We start from the raw sequence: 13,520 nt of genomic DNA on the forward strand, positions 1-13,520 counted from the left end.
TCTTTTTCTTCAGCCTTTGTCCCGTTCACAAGCGGGGTCGGCTCGTCGTGATCGGCTTCGCCATTTGGCTCTATCGAATGCCTGATCTGGGTGCAATCCCGAGGCTTTCAAATCCCCATCCAGCGTATCAAGCCACCGTTGCTTAGGTCTGCCTTTTGGTCGTTTACCATCGACTTCGATGTTCAGACCAACCTTGGCAAGTGAATTCTCGTTTGCACGAATTGCGTGACCATACCATCGAAGACGCCTCTCTCGCAACGTTTCCACGATCGGTGCAACCCCATAACGATCGCGGATATCCTCATTTCGGATATGATCTAAACGTGTGACGCCACTAGTCCAACGTAGCATCTTCGTCTCCATTACCGCAAGACGCCGTTCATTGTCTTTTATGGTCGGCCAACACTCAGAACCATAGAACGCGACTGGACGGACGACATTCCGGTAAATTTTAGATTTGAGACGTTCGTTGATACGTCGATCACAAAGAACACCAGTTGTGGAACGCCACTTCATCCAGGTTGCGTTAATGCGTGAAGCAATTTCATAATGCAGTTCTCCATTGGCTGATAGCGTTGACCCGAGGTATTTAAATCGCTCAGTTCTGGGCAGATCACTGCCGCTGACAGTGATTGTGCCTATTTCATGGGGATCGGTCGTCAAAAATTCAGATTTGTTTAAATTCAATCTGAGACCGTGTTGCATGAGGCGATCATTCCATTTTTGGACAAGTTGCTCGAGATCATTTTTGCTATCAGATGCTAGGAAAACATCATCTGCATAAAGCAGTGTGTAGGGCGCTGGACGTTGGATATTCCGTGTGACGGTGTCCATAACAAGGACAAAGAGGAGTGGTGAGAGGGCACTTCCTTGATGAACTCCAACAGAGACACGAAGCGGTTTTGATACACCCACCATATCTCGAACTTTACTTTTCGGATCGTGGTAGAGCAATTGAACCCAGCGCACGAGTTCTTCTGGCACGAAGTGTTGTCGTAAAGCATACCAGATGAGTTCGTGTGGTACACGGTCAAACGCTTTCTCTAGATCCAGAAAGGCAATGTAAAGAGGGTGATGCTTCTCACGGTGTTTCTCCATGAGTAACCGCGCAGCGTGTATTGCGTCAGTAGTTCCGCAGTTCTTGACAAACCCCGCTTGATTCACGGTTATTTCAACGATTTCGCGAATACGATTGTCAAGAATGCGTTCAAAAATCTTCATGGTATGGGAAAGTAACCGGATCGGACGGTAATTTGAACATTCTGCTGGGCTACCTTTCTTTTTCCATATTGGAACAGTGGTACTTTCTTGCCAGTCAGATAGTGTTCTTCCTTCCTGAATAACCTGGTTAAAGAATTCACTGAGCCACAATGTTGGGTCCCAGCTCTTCGCTTTCCAGAGCTCAGATGCGATGTCGTCAGGTCCTGTTGCTTTCCCCGATTTCATTTGTTTTATTGCCTCCTCGACTTCAGTTGCGCTGACTGGTGGAACTGCTCCAAATAGCAGTGATTGTGGAAGTGGAGGATGAGCAAATTCTTCAGTTGAAATTTGCTCGAAGTACTCTCGCCATCTATCCGTTGCGGCTCGACGGTTGGTAAGCAAAGTACCGTTCTTATCATTAACACAACAGAAGTGTTCGATATCCTGTGTGCGTTCATCACGGCTTTTAGCAAGTCGATACAGATCTCTCTCACCATCCCGAGTGTCCAGTTTATCGTAAAGATTTTTGAAATGGTTCGCTCGGGTGACAGCGACCGCTTTCTTTGCTTCCCGGTTGGCATTCTTATAAATTTGCCAATTAGCAGGCGTTTTATCGTCGAGAAATTTGTGGTAGAGGCGTTTCTTTTCACAGACCTTCATTTCAACATCATCATTCCAAAGCCAAGTATCTCGGTTGATGTACCGCTTACCCGGCTTGGTGACCCCGAGGGTTGCAGAGGCCGCCTTGTGGATCGTCTCTTTCATTTGGTTCCATGATTCTTCCACATTCGTAATGGTTGGCAATCGTATGAGTGAGACCATTTCTTCTTTCTTCTCACCAAATCGCCACCATTTAATGCGCGGCGGGTCAGTGCGTTCCTCACGCTGTTTTATCGGTGGCTTAATTCGCAGGACGGCAATCAACGGCCGATGTTGAGGTGCGATGGTCTCATAGGGAACGACTTTGCAATCAGTGACAGTGGTATTGTCGATTTGCGTTTTATTGTTCCCACTATAAAATGTAGAAAGATGAGACACTCGTTTGATGAACCATGTATTCATAAGTACAAGGTCATGGGTGTCCGCAAAATCGATTATACGCTCGCCACCTTCATTGCGCGCTCCGAATCCCTTTCCCCCATGGCACCTGTTACCGTCTGCCTTTTCACGCACATGACCATTAAGGTCGCCGGCAATGATTATGTAATCGTCAGCAGGCACGTGACAAGTCTTTTCATCGAGAAGTTGCCAGAAGGCATCTTTCTCGGCATCAGGTCGACCTGTCTGTGGTGCATACGCGGTGAAGAAGTGAATAGTGCGATCAGCTGATATAATGGTGAGCTTCATCAGCCGATCATCAAATCGTTCGACTTCTTTAATGGCATCACGAAAACCCTCTGAGATGGCAATACCAACACCATATTGAGTGTGTGGGTTACCAAAATAGAGAAGTTTGTAGCCATTTTTACCGCGTTCGCGTTCAATGTCGCAGCTTTTGGCACCAGACCATCGGGTTTCTTGCAGAGCGCAGATGTCAATGCACCTTTTCCGAAGGGCTCTTGCGAGTTCCTCGGTCTTTCCAGTTAGGGTACCAACATTTAGCATGCAGACACGTATTTGTTTTGTTCGTTGCGTGCGGACTAACTTGCTTACGTCCTGACGCCGTCCATGCGTCAAGAACCCTTGCCCATTTCTCGACAGGACCGGGGCCCGTCCTGCCGCGTCGACTGAGGTGGACGCCCTAGCATTTCTCCGGGGCTTTTGACTCAATCCGATCATCATGTTTGTAACGACATTCTATGCATTTTCTTGGTCGACCTGTCGCGGGGCCTGTCACCAAGAGAGATCAGGTAGGATTTAGCATAGTAGAATAACTCCAGCTATACTCTATTTATCTCTTTCCCTGATCTCAGCATTTTATTTTTGTTTTTACTGAGGATAGTACAGAGTACGTTGCCTCCTTTACCTGGGCTTGGGACCAGCATACTATGTTAATAACATGGCGGAGTACCTGAGTCAAATCAGGGTGATAATCTTGAGCGAGCGCAATGATGACCACACTACCTCCTATAGGGTGCTGTAATCTTGTAGTGTACTGTTACGATCTTGCATGAAGTGCTCTAATACACTTTAAGGCCCTGATCCAATTGGATTGTTTCGCCATATTAAGTAGAGCAGTCATTCGGTAGAAAAGACTGTCTACTCATAGCCCCTACTTTGTGAACAGCACAATGAGAAGCAGGATCGATATTGGATTTGAATAAACATATCACATATGTATATAAAAACGGCTTCTGCCGTCAAGCGCACCTGGTAATCCAAAAATATCTAATTAAAAAATATCAATATTTCGGATAAGTATGTTCCCACCCCACGAATTTCCATGCCTTTTAGCGGATTTCTAGGATAAAGAGAGAAATGTCAGTCATTTTATAATCTCCATACCCCCGCATCTGCTGACTAAGCTGCTTAAATGTATCCCAGTCATTCGGATTATAGTGGGTCTTTGCCTTCTTTTCCAACTAAATCGGAACTTTTGCAAAGTTGTCCTTAACCTTTATGAAGTTATGCCAAACTCTAAGAAACAGAAAAGACTGTCTAGAAAGATCCTGGTTTTTACTGAAGAAAAAATATTATCATCGTGAATTCATATTCTTTGAAACTCAAGAACCTACCGTTTGTTCCGATCTTATTTGCAGAAGCTTCTAAAACAAACACAAACAGGGATCAATGACATATCAGAGGGCAGACGGCATCTTAAATTGCGTTGAAGCATAATAATATGTAAAAAGAAAAATTGTAGCCGACACTAAAGATGCACTCGTCCTTACTAAAACCCCGAGGAATAATACTCAAAGTTCCTAAAAATCTCTCGCATACAATGCCTGAAATTCACATGCTTCCTATACCGTTTTAAGAGAAAGATGGTTCCTTTAATATTTCACGAAATGACTCTTTGCGACTTGACTGCAATTCTTATATGTACCACATGAATCCTAGAAACCTCTTCTGAATCCACTAGTGCCATATTACCGTCTATTCACAAAACACACAACCTGTAAGCACAATTTCTCAACATCTTAAGAAAGCTCGGGTGTGATTATTGATGTAAACGTACACACTTAGCACACTGCCTAATAGTTGAGAAAGTGGCAGGAAGTGGGAGACTTCCACTTGAGTTGCAAATTGTGCGAAGACAGAAACAAAACACATAAAGACATAAAATTTACCTCCGTGCACCACACTCCGCGCGGTGTCTTCGCCAGGATTTTAACGGGCACTCTGGAAACATCTTGTATAGTAGATGCCTGAAGAAATAGATAAGCACTGCGTCCCATTAAGTACAGCAAGGACATCCAAAAGTACCCATAGTTGATCGGGAACCTCAATTTTCTGTGAACATACAAAACACGAATCACATTTTTCTCTAGAAAATTCCCACAGAATATTCCATCAATATCCTCCGTCTACTACTCACTGGAAAATGTTCATAAGCTGATAGCATATGAAGTACAGATTGTTGAGACACGATAACAAAATGATGAACGACATCTCCTTATCCGCGTAGCCAAGGATGTCATACAAAGTGATGAAGTCAAGACGAATTTCTCGGAAGAATGCCTCCGGTCTATTGGGCTGGAGAGGATGAAAGATCGAAGGAATGACTTTATGTTCATGCAAATAGACATTCTGCGAGGTTCGAATGATATCGTCTATTTTTGGAGCTGCCAGTCATAGTTTTGACGGTTTTGATTTCTCAACACTTGAGGCTTTCCGCGGAAAGTAATTGCATGAAAGCGCGAAGACAAGCAATAACAAAATTGAATAAATGGCGCACACCATTTGCTTCTTGTTCGTGTTGAAGCAAGTGGTAGATTTTCCGCGGAAAGCCTCACGTACTACGAGCGTTTTTAGAAAATCAAAATGGCGAACTGATTTCATTCAAAACTCGCTTTGTACTCGCTTCAACGAGAATCGGATCAGGCGCTCCCGCTGTATCCCTAATCCTATTACATTTTCCTCCATGGCTCGTAGCAGACGTTCATTTAACTGCTTGAAACGTTTCGTCAATCCAATGCTAATCAGTATTATGAAGAGGTCCATGAAGTTCCATACAAACGTGCTGGTGAAGCTGAGTACCTGCTCCGAGGAGAAAACAAAATATTAAACATAAACATCTCCGCAGAGTGCGCGAGTTCCTTCCAATGCTAATGTACCTTTGCGCTCTCAAAGTTTCCTCTATTTCACCCGAATATAAAAATATAAGCTATGAATATTTTAAAATAATATTATGTTTCTATCGTGCCATGTCAGGAGGTTAGCAGATGTTAAACACACTCACACCTCCAGGATTACAATATTCCCGCCGTACAACAGCAGAGAAACGCTAGCACTCGGAACACTTAAACATGAAAGCGAAAATCTGATGAGTTTTTCGAGGAACTTTTATGGAAATTTTCAGTAATTTATCCTGGTGGATACAAAATTAATCGACGGAGATGATCTATATATTATATGCTGGGGATTGTTTCATTATCCTCCTGTGGCTAGTAATGGACTATAAAGTGTCCTTCCTCTATACTCCTTCGACAGGAAGAATTATGGAGCGTTAAATTGAAGCGGAGCCCAGGGAAACTGTTGAAGCGGATTTGACTTTGCTGATCAATATTGGAGAATGCAAGAGTGGGGGCGAGGGGATATTTCTCATCTGGAAGATATGAATCTTTTCCGTAGTCGGTATTTCATTTCACCCACACGATACTTAATTAAAATTTGGTTCAGATTAACAGTCAACAATCTTAAAAGGACCACTTGTTGGAAAATAAACAATATCTTAATTGGTATCAAATAGATGCTAAAATATTGGCGTGATGTATCTTTTGCAGCTGAAACATGTGGACCGAATCCTTATATGCAAATATTTCAAACTTAGCTTTATGGGTAAACTTGTAGTTAACGTTGAGGATATACACATGAACTTTAAGGGTTTTGACTTCAGCATATTTCCCAAGCCTATTTCGGAAGTCATTATAGTCTGTGAGACTGTGTAACATCCAAGAAGGACAAGGGGAAGGTGCGGCTTTCAACAGTATTCGTTATTAACTTATTGCGTCTCTATCCCATTGAGATAGCGACTCCCCGGTGAAGTAAGGATTAAGAATTCACTCGATTTCCTATTTTTCCTTGGTATAGAATCAATGCCTCGGATAGGGGCAAACTTACTGGCAACGGTTTGTGGCTATTGTCTTCGGGACACGAGTCAATTTATGGAATGAATGAATTGAATGCTTGCTTCCCCCAATTTGAACATGAGTTCCAGCGCTACCAGCAAGATTTTTCGGGGTAACTAAAGTTATATGATGGGACTCTGCAGAGCATTGCTCTCCCTCGTGGTCGCTGCGATATGGTACTCTGACAAGCCTGACAGAATAAGCGCTAATCCGCCCATTTTTGGACAGAATACTTATTTAGAGATTCTGGCCCAGAAAAGAAACAATTCAAAAGTACAGTACTACCCACCACGAGAGATTTTCTATTCACAGGAAAAAGAGACTTTCTCTGAGCAATGGAATACAGTCCAGCCAAGGGTTCGTAAAGATGACAATGTAATGGTGCCGAGTGGTACGAATCTCAAAGTGGGTTCCGATAACGTCCACTCTCAAACAGCAACGATTCATTATCATCATCATCAACGGCGCATCAACCGGTATCGGTCTAGGCCTGTCTTAATAATGAACTTCAGACATCCACGTTTTGCGCCGAGGTTCACCAACTCGATATCTCTAAAAGCTGTCTGGCGTCCTGACCTACGCCATCGCTCCATCTCAGGCAGGGTCTGCCTCGTCCTCTTACAAACTTTCCGGGCTGGATCATCCTCATCCATACGGATCAAGTGACCCGCCCACCATAACCTGTTGAGCCGGATTTTATTCACAACTTGATGGTCATCGCTTGCCGCAGACAGAAAATCTGATCTGTTGCTGATTTGTCTGGAGTGAAGCCTTTTTGGAATGGGCCAACGATGTTCTGGGCGTATGGGGCTATCCGGCCTAGAAAAATAGGGGAGAATATCTTATAGATCTATAATTGCCGCACTGTGTGATATCTCCCTTTTTATGTAGCCTCGTTGCCGGTCATCAGAAATTGATTCGCTGTCCCATACTTTGAGCATCAGTTGATGAACCACTTGATGTAATTGGTCGCCTCCATATTTAACCAATTCGGCTTTAATTCCATCAGCTCCTGGCGACTTATGATTTTTAAGCCGATGAATTGCACAGACTGTTTCTTCTATGCTTGGTGGTGGCAGCATTTGTCCGTCGTCTTCAGTTGGCGGGACCTCCAACTCGCCGATGTTCTGGTTGTTAAGTAGTTCATCAAAATACTCAACCCATCGCGTTAATATGCCCATTCTGCCATCGATTGACTGCGGTTATTGCGGCATCCATTTCCCTGTTATAAGTGTTGCGATGAGTTGTGTTGTGAATGGCTTCGGCTTTCACTCTCAATTGATTGTCAGAGGGAATTGTAGGTGGTGTCGTAATTCGAGCTGGGAGCACTATGCCAACGAGATAGTGGTCTGAGTCTATATTGGTCCCTTATATGTTCATCAAGGCTGAGACGTGGCGGCGTCCAATCAGCACGTGGTCAATTTGGCTGAAAGTGGTCCCGTCTGGAGAGGTCCACGTATGTTTGTGGACCACTTTCCGCGCAAACCAGGTACTTCCAACAAACATTTCGTGCGATACTGCTAATTGAATAATCCCCCGTCCGTTATCATTGGTATCCCTATGTAAGCTATGGGAGCCAACGTATCGCCTGGATACTTGCTCCGTCCCTACTTGACTGTTTAAATCCCCAAGTATGATTTTGATACTTGGGACAATCCTTCTCCGACGCTGCAGTCTCCTCTTTATGAGGCTTATATTTCTAAACTTGCCTCACAAACGCAGAGTGCGTAGCCTTTCGCAGCAGGTTTCATTTTTTGGCTGACTAAGAAACCTACTCGGAATACATGGTTTACTGGATGGCCGCTATAATATATGGTGTAGCGGCCCTTCTCCAAGAAACCGCTCCCTATCCATCGCATCTCTTGCAACGATGTTACATCACCCTTATGTTGGGACAGGGTATCGGCTAGCTGTTCAGCAGCATTCGGTCTGTACAGGGAGCGCACGTTCCATGAGAAAATGCGCAAATCGTTATTCCTTCGTAGTTGCCGGGTTCGTCGTTGTAAAATTCATCCTGTCCGAGGCTCCCTTCGTGGGTTCGTAACATCGGTTTTCCATGTAGGGGTGTCAGCCCTACCCAGCCCCCAACCTGGAGGACCAGTTGGTGCAATTTGTCCCATTTTTAGGCGTGGAAGATCTGCCTTCATCGTTCTCCGTCTGTAGTCTTTCGTTAAGAAAGAACTGCCAGCGATCACCACGTGGAGGTGGTAGTAGAGCTGTTCGTGTTGGTTCAGCAGGCATTTCCCAGGTTTTATGCTCCATCGTGGATACCAATCCACGTTTCACCTTGGGACCTATACTATCCTTTGACCGCCTGCACAGCAATAATTGCAGAACCGTATACCCCATTACGCGCAACAAGACATTATCTGCTCGGCGCGGTATAAAAGGTTTTGATTTTTTATATAAAAATATTTCCATTTATATATAGCTCGTAATGTTGAATATATTCGATGTTCAATTCGATGTGGTACTAACATTTTATAAATAAGGGGTAGTAATTCGACGCGAAAAAGGTAACTGCGGCGTTAAAGTTATAGTAAAGGTTGTTAGGATTTCCAACACACTTTCCAGGATGCTGGTTGCCACATCTTTGTTTTTTTCACAGGGATTATAGATTAAGCAAAGAACTAGGCTTTCTTCCTTATTCTGTAAATTTTTCATTTTCTATGACATACACTGGTTTTGGGACCTTGGTGGTCCTTCATCAGCGCTAATACCTAATTGATTGATCTATCTTAAACTATGCCTATTTATATATGACTTTAAGCATACTAATTACCATATAACCGTTTTCCATTTTTCTCACTCCTTTCTGGTTTTTTCCTATGGTTTTATTACCTGCAGCTTTCTTGTTTGCCTACCTTTTTTACCAAGCTCATTGCGTTGTTTCCTTCCCTTCCTATTGAGCCGAATTTTATCCACAACCGGACGGTCATGGTATCGCTCATAGATTTCGTCGTTATGTAGGCTACGGAATTGTCCATCCTCATGTAGGGGGCCAAAAATTCTTTGGAGGATTCTTCTCTCGAACGCGGCGAAAAGTTTGCGATTTCTTGCTATGAACCCAAGTCTCCAAGGAATACATGAAGACTGCCAAGATCATTGTCTTGTACAGTTAGAGTTTTGGCCCTATGGTGAGACGTTCCGAGCGGAATAGTTTTTTAAGCTGAAATAGGCTCTACTGGCTGACAACAACCATGCGTCGATTTCATCATCGTAGCTGTTATCGTTTGTGATTTTCAACCCTAGATAGGAGAAATTATTAACGAATTCAAGGTTGTAGTCTCCTATCTCTATTCTTCCCGTTTCATCATTGCGGTTTGTTGTTGTTAGTTGATTGGTTTTCGGCGCTACCGTTGCCACCATACACTTTGTCTTGGCTTCATTGATGTGCAGCCCAAGAACTCGTGCCGCCTGCACGATTTGGATGAAGGCAGTTTATACGTCTCGAATGGTTCTTCCCATGATGTCGATATCGTCAGCATAGGCCAGTAGTTGGGTGGACTTAAAGAGGATCGTACCTCTTTGATTTACGTCAGCATCACGGATCACTTTCTCGAGGGCCAGGTTAAAGAGGACGCATGATAGGGCATCCCTTTATCGTAGACCGTTGTTGATGTCGATTGGTCTTGAGAGTGATCCTGCTACTTTTATCTGGTCTCAAACATTGTTCAGGGTCAGCCTAGTCAGTCTCCTTTTTCCGTCTGTGAAGTCGCTTCTCCGCTCGACGAAATTCGTGATAAGTCCCCGCGCGTGCCCGCGTCCTTTGAGAATGCAACATTACTCGGTGTGCAGCATTCTTCCGTTCCGTTGCTACCTTACATTCATCGTCGAACCAGCCGTTCCGACTTTTCTTGCGGCTGGGGCAAAGCATCTTTGTGGCCGCATCAATGATAACGTTCCTCAGGTGGTTGATACTTCATCGCCAGGATCTCCGTTGATTGCGGTTATTGCGACATTCATTCCCCCCTTGTAGGTGTCGCGTAGGGCTGTATTGTGAATGGCTTCGGAATTCACTCTCAGCTGATTGTCAGAGGGGATTCTGAGTGGTATTGTTGTTCGAGCTTGGAGCAGCATGCCAACGATAGTGATCCGAGTCTATATTGGCCCTACTATATGTTCTCACATTCATCAAGGCGAGAGGTGGCGGCGTTCGATGAACACGTGGTCCCGCCTGGAGACGCCCACGTATGTTTGTGGACCGCTTTTCGCGTAAGCCTGGTACTTCCAAGAATAATTTCGTGTGACACTGCTAATTGCTGCTAATCCTTCCCTACTTGGCAGTTAAAATCCCCAGGTATGGTTTTGATATGATATCGGGGACAGGCTCCGAAAATTCGTTCTACTCCCTCGTAGAAGATATCCTTCTCCGACTCTGCAGTCTCCTCTGTAGGGGCGTGACCGTTATGAGGCTTATATTTCTAAATTTGCCTCGCAAGTGCAGAGTGCATAGCCGTTTGCTTATGTTTTCAAATCCTATAACAGCAGGTTCTATTTTTTGGCTGAGTAAGAAACCTACTCCGAGCACACATGGTTTACTGGGCGGCACTATAATGTATGGTGTAGCGGCTCTTCTCCAGGAAACCGGTCCCTGTTCAACGCATCTCCTGTAACGCTGTTACATCAGTCCTATATTGGGACAGGGTATCGGCTAGTTACTCAGCAGCTTCATCTCTGTACAGGGAGCGCACGTTCCATGAGAAAATGCACAAATTGTTATTCCTTTGTCGTTGCCGGGTAGGTCGTAATCTGGACCGAATTTTGGCAGCTAAAATCCCGTAGGAAAAGTGCTTCCACGTCGCAAAGGCGCACCTTGAAAAAACGCACAGTGCCGTAAGATGGAAAGTTCGCTTAGGCCAAGATTTTCCAGCCGATATCACTGAAATTCTCGCTCGAAACCGTTGGCGGTATGCCAGCCGTTAGCGTGTAGCCCTTATTTGTAGCACTGTTTACATTTTGCTAGCAATAACGTTTTAGAATTTACAGATTTTCACCCCTTTTAATTGGTATTTACAACAAAAATAGATGCTTTGACTGTAATGTTATACCCTGGCTTAATGGGAAAAGTGGGATTCCAAATTTTTCATCATTGACGAGATTTCCCTCTCCAAAATATTACCAAACAATTTAGTTCATCTCTTACTTATACCCATAATCTACATTCTGATGCTAACAGCAATACGAGATAAAAGAAAACTACTGAGTTAAAAACCTTTCCTAATCCATATTGATGGGGTACTATCCCTTGGTATGTCAATTCATATAGTTTCCGGCCTGCACCACTCGCAGGCTTTTACGAACCGAGGCTTAATAAAGGCGGAAACCAACAAGATTTTCCCTTCAGGTTTCTCGGTAGCGGCTATCATCTATACTAGCTTTCCGGTAATCACTACCATGTTCATTACTGGTGCTGTTGCCAACGATCAAATGCGAATAAAGTATGTCATCTTGGTGCAAATTGGCAGCCCTCGACGTGAACAGGGGTATCTTTGAAATTACCTCGTAAAAGGGTATCATTAGCTTTGAATATATTGTTGTTTCCGTTTAAGCTAAAACTGTTGTGATTGTTCTTATTTGTATTGTCAACATTTTTCTCAACCTTCTGCTATTTGAAATCGTCATGGTAATATCATTCACAACCTTATGTTAATGACACCCGAACTTGAAGAAATTTCCAGTAAAAATGAAACTCTAGCGAACTCAAAATTTTTGAAAGAGATTTTCGCTTTCGATAAGAGCCTAAGTGCGACCATTCAATTATGTAAATTCTTACGGCCTTGCCTTAATCGCATTCTTCATTCTTCTTTATTCTGAAACCAATCTGTCAGCCTCTTCAATGCCATTCGCGTTTAAGTATCAATACAGGTATGAATAATGCAACCTAGCCAGTTTAACCACACATATTCATCTGCTGCTAATAGAATGAAGTATACCCCCTTGTTTCCATCCATCCATTGGGTAAACAGTGATAAATATCTCCAAGGGAACGAATATGTGTCTTTCCGGGAACCAACATACAGTTCTCAAGGAGCCAAGCTTCTCATTTACCAAGCCTAGTCTTGGATCATGAACTCCAACCCTGTATTTAATAAACCTACCATTAAAGAGATCCAGAAGGTTACGGAAACCGTGCCCGTTGGAAAATTCGCAGTCAAGGGTAGCTGACTATTTCCAACAGAACCTCGTAGGTACCTGGTCGCCTCAGTACGTAAGCGTGAACTTACTATTTTACGAGGGCTGTGGCATAAGGGACCTCTTAACGCCGATACTAGTGAGCATTAAATGAGTACAATATGCAACGGGAAAAACAAAAGAATCAAAGAAGCAGACTACTGTACTTCGAAAACTGGAGGCTGGAGGAGGCATGGTGTTGGCAGATCAGACTTTAAAAAGAAAGCACGTCCCAGTAGTGACGGATGTCATACCTGCGCTATCTGAAAATAGGCTTGGATCCAGTAAAAACTATCAACAGCAGGCAAAAGAAAACGAGAGTAGTGGCGATCATCCCGCATAAAACCCAGACACAAGAGCAAGGAATCGTCGGATAAGTTACAGGCGAAGTTACACTTTATTATTGCCGAAAATGAGGATCTCCACAACCGATTGTGGAGAGCGTTTAGAAACAAAGCAGAGACCTAAGAAAAACTGAACAACATTTCCGGAGGTGACAGGTCTTTGGAGACAATCAAGAACAATTGGTGCCGTATAAATCGGTAATATTCTGCTACTGCAGCACAAGAAGAACGAACCTAAGGATAGGTAATAAATCCAAAGAAAAATGTATCCAAATCCATAAAGATCGATAATGGATGATGACGGGCCAGCAGCGAACGCGATGGTAGAGTTGCTATCTGTTGCGTTAATGATGGGACATTTAAAAAATTGGGAATCGGTTAAATTGCCAGCGTAGAAAGCTACTCTACCTTGCAAATCGAACAGACGGTTTTTTGATTGGAGGGATAAGAGGAAATAGATTGGTCAGAAGAAGATTATCCTCAACGATCTCGATCTGCATGCCTAGCAAACAAGAGGATTGGGATGGGATTGACATTTGGCCAGGAAGTTGAGGGCATGACGGACAAGGAA

General features: G+C 43.8%; 1 protein-coding gene across 1 annotated transcript in view; it reads right to left on the reverse strand.

Annotated features, from left to right (window-relative positions):
- The window catches only part of LOC119648545 (gustatory receptor for sugar taste 64a-like), a 51,577-nt gene that overhangs the window by 23,168 nt on the left and 14,889 nt on the right, over positions 1 to 13,520 (reverse strand). Inside the window, exons 5-7 of the mRNA XM_038050314.1 lie at positions 5,215 to 5,340; positions 4,679 to 4,836; positions 4,431 to 4,593 (exon numbers count right to left, since the gene is read on the reverse strand). Of these exons, the coding sequence (XP_037906242.1) occupies positions 4,431 to 4,593; positions 4,679 to 4,836; positions 5,215 to 5,340 (447 nt within the window). The remainder of the gene's footprint in view (positions 1 to 4,430; positions 4,594 to 4,678; positions 4,837 to 5,214; positions 5,341 to 13,520) is intronic.

This window comes from Hermetia illucens, chromosome 2 (genome assembly GCF_905115235.1).
Source record: "Hermetia illucens chromosome 2, iHerIll2.2.curated.20191125, whole genome shotgun sequence".
Taxonomy (NCBI): Eukaryota; Metazoa; Arthropoda; class Insecta; order Diptera; family Stratiomyidae; genus Hermetia; species Hermetia illucens.